The 12,722-nt window shown below is 35.8% G+C and overlaps 1 protein-coding gene across 1 annotated transcript in view; it reads right to left on the bottom strand.

Annotated features, from left to right (window-relative positions):
* Positions 1 to 12,722, bottom strand: part of RNF169 (ring finger protein 169) — an 88,767-nt gene that overhangs the window by 17,897 nt on the left and 58,148 nt on the right. The window contains exons 3-4 of the mRNA XM_070383719.1: positions 11,548 to 11,694; positions 5,841 to 5,959 (exon numbers count right to left, since the gene is read on the bottom strand). Of these exons, the coding sequence (XP_070239820.1) occupies positions 5,841 to 5,959; positions 11,548 to 11,694 (266 nt within the window). The remainder of the gene's footprint in view (positions 1 to 5,840; positions 5,960 to 11,547; positions 11,695 to 12,722) is intronic.

Below are 12,722 nucleotides of genomic sequence, written 5' to 3' on the forward strand. Positions count from 1 at the left end.
AAGTCCAAGGGACTCTCAAGAGTCTTCTCCAAAACCATAGTTCAAAAGCATCAATTCTTCGGCATTCAATTTTCTTTATAGTCCAATTCTTACATCCATATATGACTACTGGAAAAATGATAGCTTTGACTAGATGGACCTTTGTTGGCAAAGTAATGTCTCTGCTTTTTAATATGCTGTCTAGGTTGATCATAACTCTTCTTCTAAGGAGTGTCTTTTATTCATGGCTGCAGTCACCATCTGCAGTGATTTTGAAGCCCCCCAAAATGAAGTCTGTCACTATTTCCACCGTTTCCCCATCTATTTGCCATGAAGTGATGGAACTGGATGCCATGATCTTAGTTTTCTGAATGTTGAGCTTTAAGCCAACTTTTTCCACTCTCCTCTTTCACTTTCATCAAGAGGCTCTTTCGTTCTTCTTTGCTTTCTGCCATAAGTGTGGTATCATCTGCATATCTGAGGTTGATATTTCTTCTGGACAGAGAGATGACTGACACCTCTAAAAGCTACTACTTAAGTTCCACATCACTTCTCCTTAGGCTATCTTTCTTTTCCAACTGTAGCTGCCATGCCTATATGAAATTCATACTTTTAGCAAGATTTGTCCTCTTAACTAGTTCATCTGCTGGATTTCTGTTCTTTTATCCCTCTCACACACACACACACACACACACACACACACACACATGATCTGCCCTAGACCATCATTAAGCCTTGTGGTTTCTTTTAAATCACTACCTCAGTTTTCTCTCATAGTCTCCTTTCCCTGATAGTTATTGTTTGGACTATTCCCCACATATAACTTGCTAAATCCTATCCTGAGATTTTTTACAGAACCCACCAACTGCCCTTACCCCTTCCATTTCATGCCCTGGCCACATTTCTTCCACCCTTTAAAACCCTACTTTAAGCCACTTCTAGATACTTCAATCTTAGAGGTGAAAAGAATCTTAAATCATTCAATGAAATCCCCTGCCCAGCAAGCAAAAAGTAGGGCATAACAACCTGTATTTTACATAAATTAAATAGAATGAGGTCAACTGATTTTACTCAAGCTCACACTACTGTTTCCCTAAAACCTCCCAAGACTGGCTTCTCCATCCTCACACCTCTCTGGCTTGTCTCTTTTCATCAGTTCTAAAGTTAGTCCTCCAGTATCACAGCATTTATGTGTCTGGTATCTGTCAGCTGAAAGAGTTCATATTTTCATGTGTTTGTTTTAAAAATGAGGAACAAGTCAGGACAGTTTAATTCATCCCAACACTAGCTGGGCATGCAGTTATTATGACTGAGTCAGGAGTCAGTCTCTGTCTCTCTCTCTTCATACACACACACCTTACAGGAAGCAGAGACACTACAAGGCTCTTTTGCTGAGCCCCACTCTGAACCACAATCTCAGGCTTAAAGTATCGGAACATTAGCAAACAAAATAATGTAGTTAATTTCTACTTATTTAAGGTTTAATTATGACTTGGTGCAATACAGACTTTTCTCTTACAGAATCTATAAAAGGATCCCCTTTTATAGATCCCCCATAATCTACTGCTAATGCATTAAAGGGAGAAGCTAACTTTATAGTATAAAAGCTTTATCAGTGTGGTCCCTAGATCCCCCCCACCCAAATCCCATATTAATCTTATAGAATCTACTCTAAACAACAGCCACCAGCCATTCTGTTTCCTCTACAACTCCCAAAGTCCTCTTTCCTAGAGACCCTGCAAGTTTGACAATTCTGACAAAAAGCCTCCTTTAACCTACCCACGGGCACAAAGACCTATATCATTAAACATTTCACAAGTATTTACTGAGCCTCTCCTGTGTGCCAGGTACTGTACTAAGTATTTTGAATATAATGGCAAACAAGATTTTTGTCACTGCTTGCAAAGGATTTAAAGTCTAGTGGGAAAGTGACTTTTAGAAGGGATTTTATAAAAATCAGGATCTATAAGAAGGTGATGGGGGGACAAAAGAATACAGTGGAAAGAGCCAAGAAATCTAAGTTCTAACTCATCGTCCTTCTAGTCCAGCAGTCTAAGATTTGACAAGCCATGTTTTCTTGCTGGCCTTTAGGCTTTTCACTCTGAAACAAAGGAATTAGATACGACAATATTTATGATCCGTTTCAGCTCTGGGTTCTAAAATAAAATACAAAATAGTGGCCGCAATACTCACTGAAGACTTAACATATGCCAGAAATCTCACTAGGCACCGTTTGCTTAACCTACAGTTTTGTACAGCAGTACTGGCAATACTGCCTCACTTTCCTTTTTTCATTTTTTAAACTGGAAGGAGGATAGATGGTTTGACTATATTTTTTTAATGGTTATACCCTATTTCCCAAGTAGAAGTTTAAGTGATTTACAGTAAAAATACGAAAAATTGAGCCTTAATAAAGACCACATTAAGTAATAAATATGAGAAGAGTATACTAAATGTTATTTTTAAAAATTATATGCCATGTTGTTGATTACAGTAAAAATACGTAAAAAATGAGCCTTAATAAAGACCACATTAAGTAATAAATATGAGAAGAGTATACCAAATGTTAGTTTTAAAAATTATATGCCATGTTGTAAGGCCATGACGACCAAACTAAAAACTCTGCCATAATCCTAAACTTCTTAACAGCCAAAGCCCAGAGGAAAATGGAACTGGACATGTAGCTCTTACAAAAGACACTGGCTGAACAGAGAAAGTTTTTCCAGATTGAACTTTTAGGTAAAGAGGGTATGAGGAATGAAGGGAAATAAATTTAAATGAACAACAAACCAGTTTTTCAGATATCTAAAATAAGACCTTAACTTTATAATTTATATCTTATGGTTGAAGTTATTAAATCTTTTCAATTCACATATATTTGATGATTAACTTAGAGATGACCTTGAGTTAACTATTACTGTATCTGACTATTTGAAAGAAGCTTCATTTTCAAAGAGCTTTAACTATTACTCTATCTGACTATTTGAAAGAAGCTTCATTTTCAAAGAGCTATAGGATTTTATTAATAGTGTAGCAAAACATTCTTTGTTTTGAACGTTTCAAATGCAAATAGTCTGAGCTGCTCTCACAAGATTCAGCCAGAATCTACTGATGGACTTCTTCCGAAATAACCATCCTACCAGGCCTACTTGCTCTTACCTCCATGCTTCTGGGCTTAAGAAAGAAAAGTTTATAGAGTAGGTAAGTAAAATAAATGCAGATTAATTTGATTTAAATACAGATGTTTAAAAAAACTTTAAAAACTTTTACAAATGAATTCTCGTTAGGAAACAAACTTGCAGAGAAAACCTATTCTTTAACTGTGGCTTACCAGATAGAAAAAAATGTATTTGAAATATTCCCAAACTATTACCAATGCTAATTCCTTTTTACTTGTGCCAAAACATATAACATAAAAGTTACCACTGTATCCATTTTAAGTTCAGAGGCACACTGTGATGCAACCGTCACCATGCTAATTCTCTTTTAATATATCCATAAACCTCATCTCAGTGTCAGCACTAACAATGCCACACTATTTTCCTAAATATCATTTAAAATTGAAACAATATTTTCTTAACTAAGAAATAAAACATGTTGACTAAATAAGAGATGCAGTTCACTGTATTACCATAATAGATTTTCCAACCTAAAGTTTCTATGACATCAACAAATTATTTCCTAAAAAGATAACTGTACCAACCCAAATCCAATTAATTTTCTTTTCAATTGTCCTAGTAATTGAACTCAGCCCACAACCTTGTATATTTGGAGGAAAATGCTGAAATTCATAAATGTATAATATGACTGTAAACATCTCATAACAATAAAATGTTAAGTGAATATTTTCCTATAAATTAAGCCCATTGTGACTCAGTGTTACAAACTATGAGAAAAGATGAGCCAAGGAGCAGGAAAAGAAGATGTAGTACAGATATTCCAGAGCCACACATAATCAGAAGCACTCCCCTTGGTATATAGACTAGATTTTGCCCTTCAGAGAAGAATTTTCAAAGTTCCTTGCTAGGCATTTCTAAGTAACAACATATTAACCTTCTAACCACTTTAAAAGAATGAATTACATGGGCAGAGATCAGAATTGGTAATAAGTAGTTCACCTGTACAATGTCTACTCCAATTAATTGGGGCAATTTGGCCTTGACATCGTATTTGGGTTTTAATAGAATTTCCTTTTTTTCCAAGTAATTTCAAATGAAGAGATATTAATTGACTAATTGCAGACTGCCAAGAGCAACATTATTTTGTTTCAGGGGATATTTATTGTAACTTGATCGGAATTAATGATATGATCTTTTTTTATCTTTTTCAGTAGATCCCTCTAAAAATCATTAAGATATATCTGCTATAAATGGGGAAAAGTTCTATATATACATTCTGCAGATGACAATTCCTAGTCAAGCAATCTTGAATTTTTTAACTTTACAGAGCATTTATATTTCAACCACATATGCACAAAGCAAGAGTATCATCATCACCATAAATGGTTAAGTACAGTGGCTTACACATTATATACTGGGTCCTTATTACATCAGTCAAACTTCAGTGGCAGTAATACGGTGGCCATTCAACAAATTTCAAATGAATGAATAAATAGTTTAGCAAACAGCCTTCCTGGAAGGAGTTACCATCACCCAGAGAAAGGAAGGCATTTAAGGGAAGGACAAGTTTAGTGAATTTTACTCACAGAAATATTCAACATTCTATAATAATCTATATGGGAAAAGAATATGAAAAAGAATGAATATATGTATAACTGAATCACTTTGCTATATACTTGAAATGAACACAACATTAAGTCAACTATACTCCAATAAAATTTTTTAAAAAAGAACAGGAAAATCAGAACACATACAAAAAGGATTCAGATATAAAAACATCAGGGATCACAACAATGTGAACTTTACGACATTCTTAAACTTAGTAGATTTTTTTGGTTTTATTTATTAGTGATGAACAATAAAGAGCATTCAGATAAAAAGGATCCAGGTGTATGTCCACAAGTAAACAAGAGAAGGCCACTTCATAATGCTGTGTTAAGGAAGAGAAGAACCCTAGAAGTAAGAGTGAGCAACGCCAGCTTTAAACCAAAACAGACAACAAAGTGGGGTAAAGATTGTGTCTTTTCATATTAAAACAGAGTATGGCGTGCAGTAGCTGTGCCCAAAATGTCCGCTGAATAAATGATTCCTTCCAGCCTTCCTCCCTTCTTTCATTTTTCCTTCCCTTCCTTTCCCTCCTATCCATCTATCCATCCTTCCTTCCTTCCACTGAGGCCTTCATTATTCTTCCATCACCCAACATCCATCCAATTCCTCCTTCCTTTCCTCCCCAGGGCCTGCAAAGTCCAAAGTATCAAGAGATTTCTTGACAAGGGTCTTAAAAACTTTTCAGTTTGCCCTCTTGAAACCTATCAAGATATATTTTACTTCCAGGCACTGAAAAAAAGTCAACTTTGGCCTCAAGTTCCTACTAAGAGAAAAAAGTTCACAAAGAAAATCCATGGCTACTGTCTTCAGTATCAATGGATACTGAATAAGGCTTTATTGTTTCCTCCCAGAATAGAAAGTTCAACTCTTCTGTTCAGCAGAGCAATTAGTACAATCCTATCCTGAGGATACCAGAAAAGGATAATGTTTACTTTTCTTTAAAAAATTCAGTTCAGTCCCTTATTTCTTTCTAATCCATATTTGAAAACCAGTTTCCCCCTTCCCCAACTCCCACCTCCCCGAAAGTAACTACAATAAATCCTTTTGCTCCCCCGCCCCACCCCCAACCCCATCCCTTTTGCCTCATACCCCAAAATGAAAGAACCCTGACTGAGTTCATTATCAGTCTCTTACCCTGCCAGGAAAGCTAAGGAGTAGGAGCTGCTCTTGGAAACAAATGCCGAGCGGTGTGTCTGTATCATCTTGCCTCGGGAAGGTTCTTCATTCTCTGAATCTGAGAGGCGTGCAGGACACTGGCAGGAGACAAGGGAGACAACACCGTCTATTTGGGGTTCCCATGGACTCTCCCACAGCTGTTGTTCAAGTCTCTCTATTATATGCCCCTTCTCTCTCAGTCCAATCGATGTTGCCAACTGCCTCCTGGGATCCCAATCTGGATAGCCCAAATACAGCTCAAACTTAATATATCCAAAATCAAACTCACTATTATTTCTCTTCTCTAAGTCCCACTATGAACCCAGTTAGAAGCCTCAATGTCATCCATGACTCCTTCCCTTTTTTCAAAGTCATAATAACATTGCATAGAGCTCTTGAGTACCCCAACACACCCAAATATTTTATTTCATTTACTCTTTAACCAGTTCCACTAAGAAAGGCCTATTATCTTTTACAGATGGCAAACTGAGGCTCAGAGTAGTTAATTTGCCTAGGATTTTAGAGTTAACAGGTAGCTAATGCTGGTACTTCGATCCAGAGCATCTGTTTTCAAACTGCCTCCACGTTATTCCTACTTTGCTCCTTTGTACTCCTCACATGTCTCTCAGATCTAATACTCTACTGTCTCTCATACTCTACTTGTGTATACTCATCATCACTGCCTTTCCTTAGATTCTCATCATCTCCTGCCTTGACTACTGCAATAATCTACTTACAGGTCTTGCTCTTTCCAGCCTTTCTTCCCTCTAATCCTCTCCATCCTATTAAGCACACAGATCCCATCACTCCCCTGCTTAACTGTTGGTGACTTTAGGATCAAGTCTAAATACCTCAGCAGGATCCAATAACCTTCAAAACCTAGATCCAACCTTCTATAAAGTTTTTTTCCCAGCAGTTCCAACACAGGTAACTCCTTGAGCTCTACAGCAATCAAACTACTCTCAACTCTCCACATGTACCATCATAGTCTTTCAAAACTTCTATTCTTTGGGACATGCTATTAGTCCCTTTCCCTAAGATTCTCCTTCCACATTTTTTGCCTATAAAATATTCACTGACCTTTCAGAGGCATCTTAAATACTATTTCTCTTGAAAGGTTTTTCCATCAGCTTTTTCCATCTTGCTGACACTATTTCATTTATCTTCACTTTATTTTCGAGTTTCTTCTTGAGTTTTTAAATTTATAATGTTTCTTTTACATGTGCCTTTTACATACAACATATGAGAATTTGCTCATGATTTAATATGAGTTTCTTCTTTATAGTGTGTACGTGTGGGCTAAATCACTTCAGTCATGTCTGACTCTGGCAACACTACAGACTGTACCCTGCCATGCTCCTCTGTCCCTGGGATTCTCCAGGCAAGAATACTGGAGTGGGTTGCCATTTCCTTCTCCAGGAGATCTCTCCAACCCAGGGACTGAACCCGTGTCTCCTGCGCCTCCTGCATTGGCAGGCAGGGGGAGCAACTATCACACTGAACTGTAGCTTCTTATTTAGGAGTCTGACTTCTGTTTTAGACAACTGACTCGGACAGCAAATGATTACCTTTTCTCTAAAACTTCTGATACTGTTATACAGTAGGTAAACAAAAAAAATGTCTAATCATCTAATGATTAACCAGTTTTCTAATGATTAAGTTAATATCAAAGTTAGAGTTATGGACAGAGGCATGCAAGGCATCTTACGGCTCAGAGTACATTGTATTCCTTAAATGTTTTGCTATTCTCTAGGCTGATAGGCACATTCATACAATAGGCTAGGTTTCCAACAGCCTGCAAGAAAGAGTTGAAGGATTATAGTTTACAGAGAAGCTCTTCAGTTTTGTAGGGTATCTATCACTCCTTAAAACCCTGTTGTACAAACTATTCACTGGAGAGACGTTAATAGCACTAACTAACTCATTACCAAATATTGTGGGAAGCAAGAAAAACCTTTGACTCAATAGACTCAACAAGGGGGTAAATAATGGCAATTCTTCTTTATTTAGGCTTTTCTACACAATCAATTCAGTACCAAATAAAAGAATATTCAAATTCCAGCTCTACTATTAGCTACCACTGTCACTAGAGGTTAGTTGCTTTACCTTTCTGAGTCTCAGTTTCTCATCTATAAAATTAAGAATTCTCTCTCTACTATTAATACACCTATTGTGATAAACCATAAAAACACACGGTGCATTAGCTCACAAGTAGTAAATGGTCAACAAAAGATAGACTGTTTACATCAACATAAGTATTATAAGAAAACACTTTAGTGTTATAATACAAATATGCCAGGTTTCTTTTAATTGTTGAAAATAAATTTACATTATTATAAATAATTACATAAAGAGAAAGTACTCTAAACCCCAACTCCTCTCTATTTCTACCCCCACAAAAACCTAAAACAATAAGATAGGAAAATATTCACCTCTCATCTTTAACACTGCATAAAAATAAACCTATAGCACAGATCCCCTGGAACAGAATATGGCAAACCACTCCAGTATTCTTGCCTGGACAATGTCATGAACAGAGGAGCCTGGTGGGCTAGAGTCCATGGGGTCTCAAAGAGTTGGACATGACTGAGAGACGAAGCATGCACACAGGCAATGAGACACATGGGTATCATCACAGTGGTGGTTTCAGACAGCAAAATATCAACAGGAGATTAATTACGTAAATCCTACAGTAAAGAATAACTAGCAGGCCACTAAATAATGATGTGGGATTCTTTATTTACATGGCAAGACATCCATGATTTATAATTTATTAAAATAGATTATAAAACAGTATGTATACTAGGTTGCATTTTCTGAAAAGAGAAACAAAATATGTTATACACACACACACACACACACATTTAGAAATCTGGAAGGATATTCACCAAAATGTTTATAGCAGTTATCTCTAGGTTATGGGATGACAAGCAATTTTCCACTTTCAGCTTTATAATCTTTGGTATGGCTATAATTGTTACACCAAATTGTTTCCTAACAATTTGAACTATTATTGGTATTAACTATCATAACAGATCATAATAAACACTGTGCTATTTTATTTCCATTCTAAACAAATAACAGATAACTGCTTCCAGAATTAGCCCTTGCCTTCCTCTATTTGAATTCAACTTGATAAACATGTATCAAACTCTTGTGATGTGCAAGGTACTATGAGAGATTTTTTAAAATGGTTAAGACACATTTCCTATAATCAACAAACTTACAAATCAAGTAGAGAAACACAAACACACAAATAACCATAACATAAGGAAGAATTAAATAAGTCATATAAAAGTTACAAACTGAGGACAGGAAAGTTGAGGGGGAAGAGAATGGATAATAGAAGTGGAAAAACAAGAAATTCCTACCAGTTCCAGGAAGGCAACAGCTTTTGAATTGGACATATAGAGAGATTAATAGCTTTTCATCAGGTAAGGTTAATGGTGTCTCAATGAGATGAAATGCAAGAGCAAGGATCCTCAGAAGAGAAAGCATGGGTTATACGTTTGGGAGAAAGCAAACAGCTCGGTTCCCTAGAGTTCTGGGATATAAGCAAGGATAGAAAGATAAGCTAGACTAATACTAAAGACTTAAATGTGAAGAGTTCTCATTTAGTTCCACAGGAAATGGGGAGCCACTGAGCTTTTTGATTCAGGAGGGTAAAATGATCAGTCCAGCTCTAATCATATTACTCTCTATTAAAAACAATCCTTTAGCTGACTTTCCACTGAGACCACTTGAACTTCTCTTCAGTCCCAACGAATGTATCACTGGCTAAACTAAATGAAATTACTTGTCCTACACCAAAATTTCTTAAGAAATATTTGATTGTAAAGGTCTCAAAAATATGAAATATAAATGCAGACAGAAAAAAGGTAAAATCACAAAATCTAAAACTTGAAGTGTTCATAGATCCAATTTTATTCAATGTATAGGCAATTTTGCAAAACTGGCCACGACCCATCAGAATTGGTATTAATACTTCCTGATTCCTTTTAAGATTAAATTTTAGGTTGATGTAATTAATTTCTATTTCAAAGATTGAAGTGGCAAAAGAAAAAATAATTAGAGCAAATTTCCATCTTTGTTATGAGTGGATATTTGAGATCATTTCCTCAGGGAAACCTGGGTCTGGCAAGGTCAACAACAGGTTCTTTCTATCAAAGGGCCATACTAAAGAGTAAGCTCTCTGCCAAAATCGGTTTGTTCTGAAAAGGAATCTCTTTCTGGGCAGTTTTCGATGAGAACAATAATGGATAGTCCTGTTGGGGTGAAGAGGCAGAGTGTGCAGTTTTCAGAGACCACAGACAACTATGAGTTCGGGGCCATTAGTCAGAAGAACTACTATATGCACACCACCACCACGTGTTTTATTCTTGCCTTCCTAGATGAACTATATTCTCTCCAAAAGCAGTCTTTTTCCTTTTGTAGTTCCTGATGAAGAGTTTTAAGAGTATATAAGCGTTTCATATTTTTTAAACTGAATCTTTCAGAAGGTTGGAAAGCAAATAGTTGTTTTTAACAATCAAATAATAACAATTATTGTAACTGGGATCAAAAAGCCCCACATACATGCTGACAGTCAGCAAATACTATCAATTCAAGAAAGCTTATGTAATCTCAGTTTCTAAAGTTCAGGAAAAACGCCTTTGCAAAAAGTAAACCAAAAGCACTGAGAAATTATGTAACATGGCCAAAGTTGTATAATCTGTTATAATGCTGGGACCTGTTTAACAGGCAGACTTCTGGTATAGAGCTTTTTTCCCCTCTATTCTGTTATGCTGTCTGTCTTTATATATAATAAAACTTTATTAATCCACCTAATTAAAAATATAACCTGAAATATGAACAAGACAGAATCATAAAACATTTTAACAGGTATGACTCTAAAGGTATGCTAAGTACATACAGCAAGTAATAGAAGATGTCTGATCCAATATAAATTGCTAAAGGAAAAGAAAACCAATTGTAATCATACATTTGAGCCATAATCAGTGGATCCTCCAAAGGGCTTTCCTGTATTAGTTAAATATACCATTTACAACCTTTTCCAGTAATTTGCTTGGTAAATAAGTAATGAAAAGAATTCAGGCAAGATTTAGCCCAATTAGAAGTTTAATTAAGTTAAGTTTAAACAAAGTATCTCATCTAATATTGAGGACTGACCCTCTAAGCCTGGGGGGCTACAGTTCATGGGGTCGCAAAAAGTCGGACATAACTGAGCACACACAGAAACAAACACACACACACACCTTGTAACTAGAGAACTATGCTGTTTGGGTTATTATAAAGAGTAAAGGGAAATAAAATACAACCTTTAAGGAAAGTTCATCCTCCTAGTTGAGGATATAACACATACAGAACTCCATCAAATAACAACACCTAAGTCAAAATGACAATATATGTATAAAGCTTACCCAAAGTAGCATATACCACACTAGGTTCTTCTTCTCACTCACCATTTTTCCCCACTGCTCACCCTTAATCTTTTCACGCAAGTCTGATTGTCCTGTTCACAAATCATTTTCTCCAGCTCTCCATCTGGATGCTAAGTTCTTCAATACTCCTAAGTTGCACAGTCAGTGACTGTTACTGATCACCAAGACAGGTTTTTCAGATCCACGTCACCTGGGCTAACGGCTGATTTTGAGACAGGTGTCCATCAAAAAAGTGATCTACTTACATGCTCTAGATTTGTCTTCAGTACTACTGGCTCATCTCTTTTTTTCTGTTCATCCATTTTCCTTTTTCCTATTTCTGTGTCCTCTGGTAACAACTTGTGGATTTGATCTTCAGAGGTTTTCTCCTCTTGTAACTTTTCTTCTCGCAGCTAAAAATACAAATCACATCGAGACAGTAGTTTTAGGCAACAAAAGACTTAAAAATATCATTTATTCAGTAGTCTATTAGAACAAACAGGAAAGTTCTGAGACTATTTTCTTATTGGATATAAAGCCCTCTTATTTTTTAAGTAAGTCAACTTCTACTTGACTCTTGCCAAACATCCACTTCATGGCTTAAGATTTAACTTCTCTGCATTCTTGAGCAATATGAAATCACAAAAGCTAAGATAATACACATAATCAAGAACTAAGGTTTATTCACTTAGCCAAAAAACGCTGAATCTAAAAACTTTCTTTATTTCCATAATCCAGATATAACTGCAGTAGGCCAGGAGAATAGCAAAGATGTATGCCACAGAGGGTCAGGGAAGTTGGACTAAGCAAGAGAGGGCTTTGGGCCTATTGGCAACAGAAAAAATGGCTTATAACAGTCCCAATGTCTTACAATTTATGCTGTTTTCTTGTTACCTACAGGATAGGTCAAGTACATGGTCTACAAAGAAAGTGAAGGCAGGCTAATATGCTCCTCATTTCAGGAAGGTAGCATGGCATTATGAAAATAAGATAGCTTTTGGAATTAATTAGTATCTTGCTATATACTTACGGTATATCAAGAGTTCCTTTCCTAACCTCCCTTTATTCTCTTCTCATTCCCTGGGACTTTAATAAAATTTCAATGGCACAATGTATATGAAAGCAATTTTAGGCTACTAATATTTTTAATCACACTTATAAAAAATAAAACTAGAGAACAAATTTTTTCATTGGCTGTCAACTCAGAGTTATAAAACAACAATAACAATAAACAACAATATTCAGTTTTTAAAATTAATATTTCTTTTTTATTTTTTTAAGTTATGAAAGTATAGCTCATTTACAGAAGACTTGGAAAACCCAGAACAAAGTAACATATAGTCCCACTTACATTACAATTATTTTTTAAGTAGGCAAATTAAAAATTTTAGTTGGAGTTTCAATATCAAACTGAAAAGTTAATAGAATGAATAGACAGAAA

Source organism: Bos mutus, chromosome 15, assembly GCF_027580195.1.
Source record: "Bos mutus isolate GX-2022 chromosome 15, NWIPB_WYAK_1.1, whole genome shotgun sequence".
Classification (NCBI taxonomy): Eukaryota; Metazoa; Chordata; class Mammalia; order Artiodactyla; family Bovidae; genus Bos; species Bos mutus.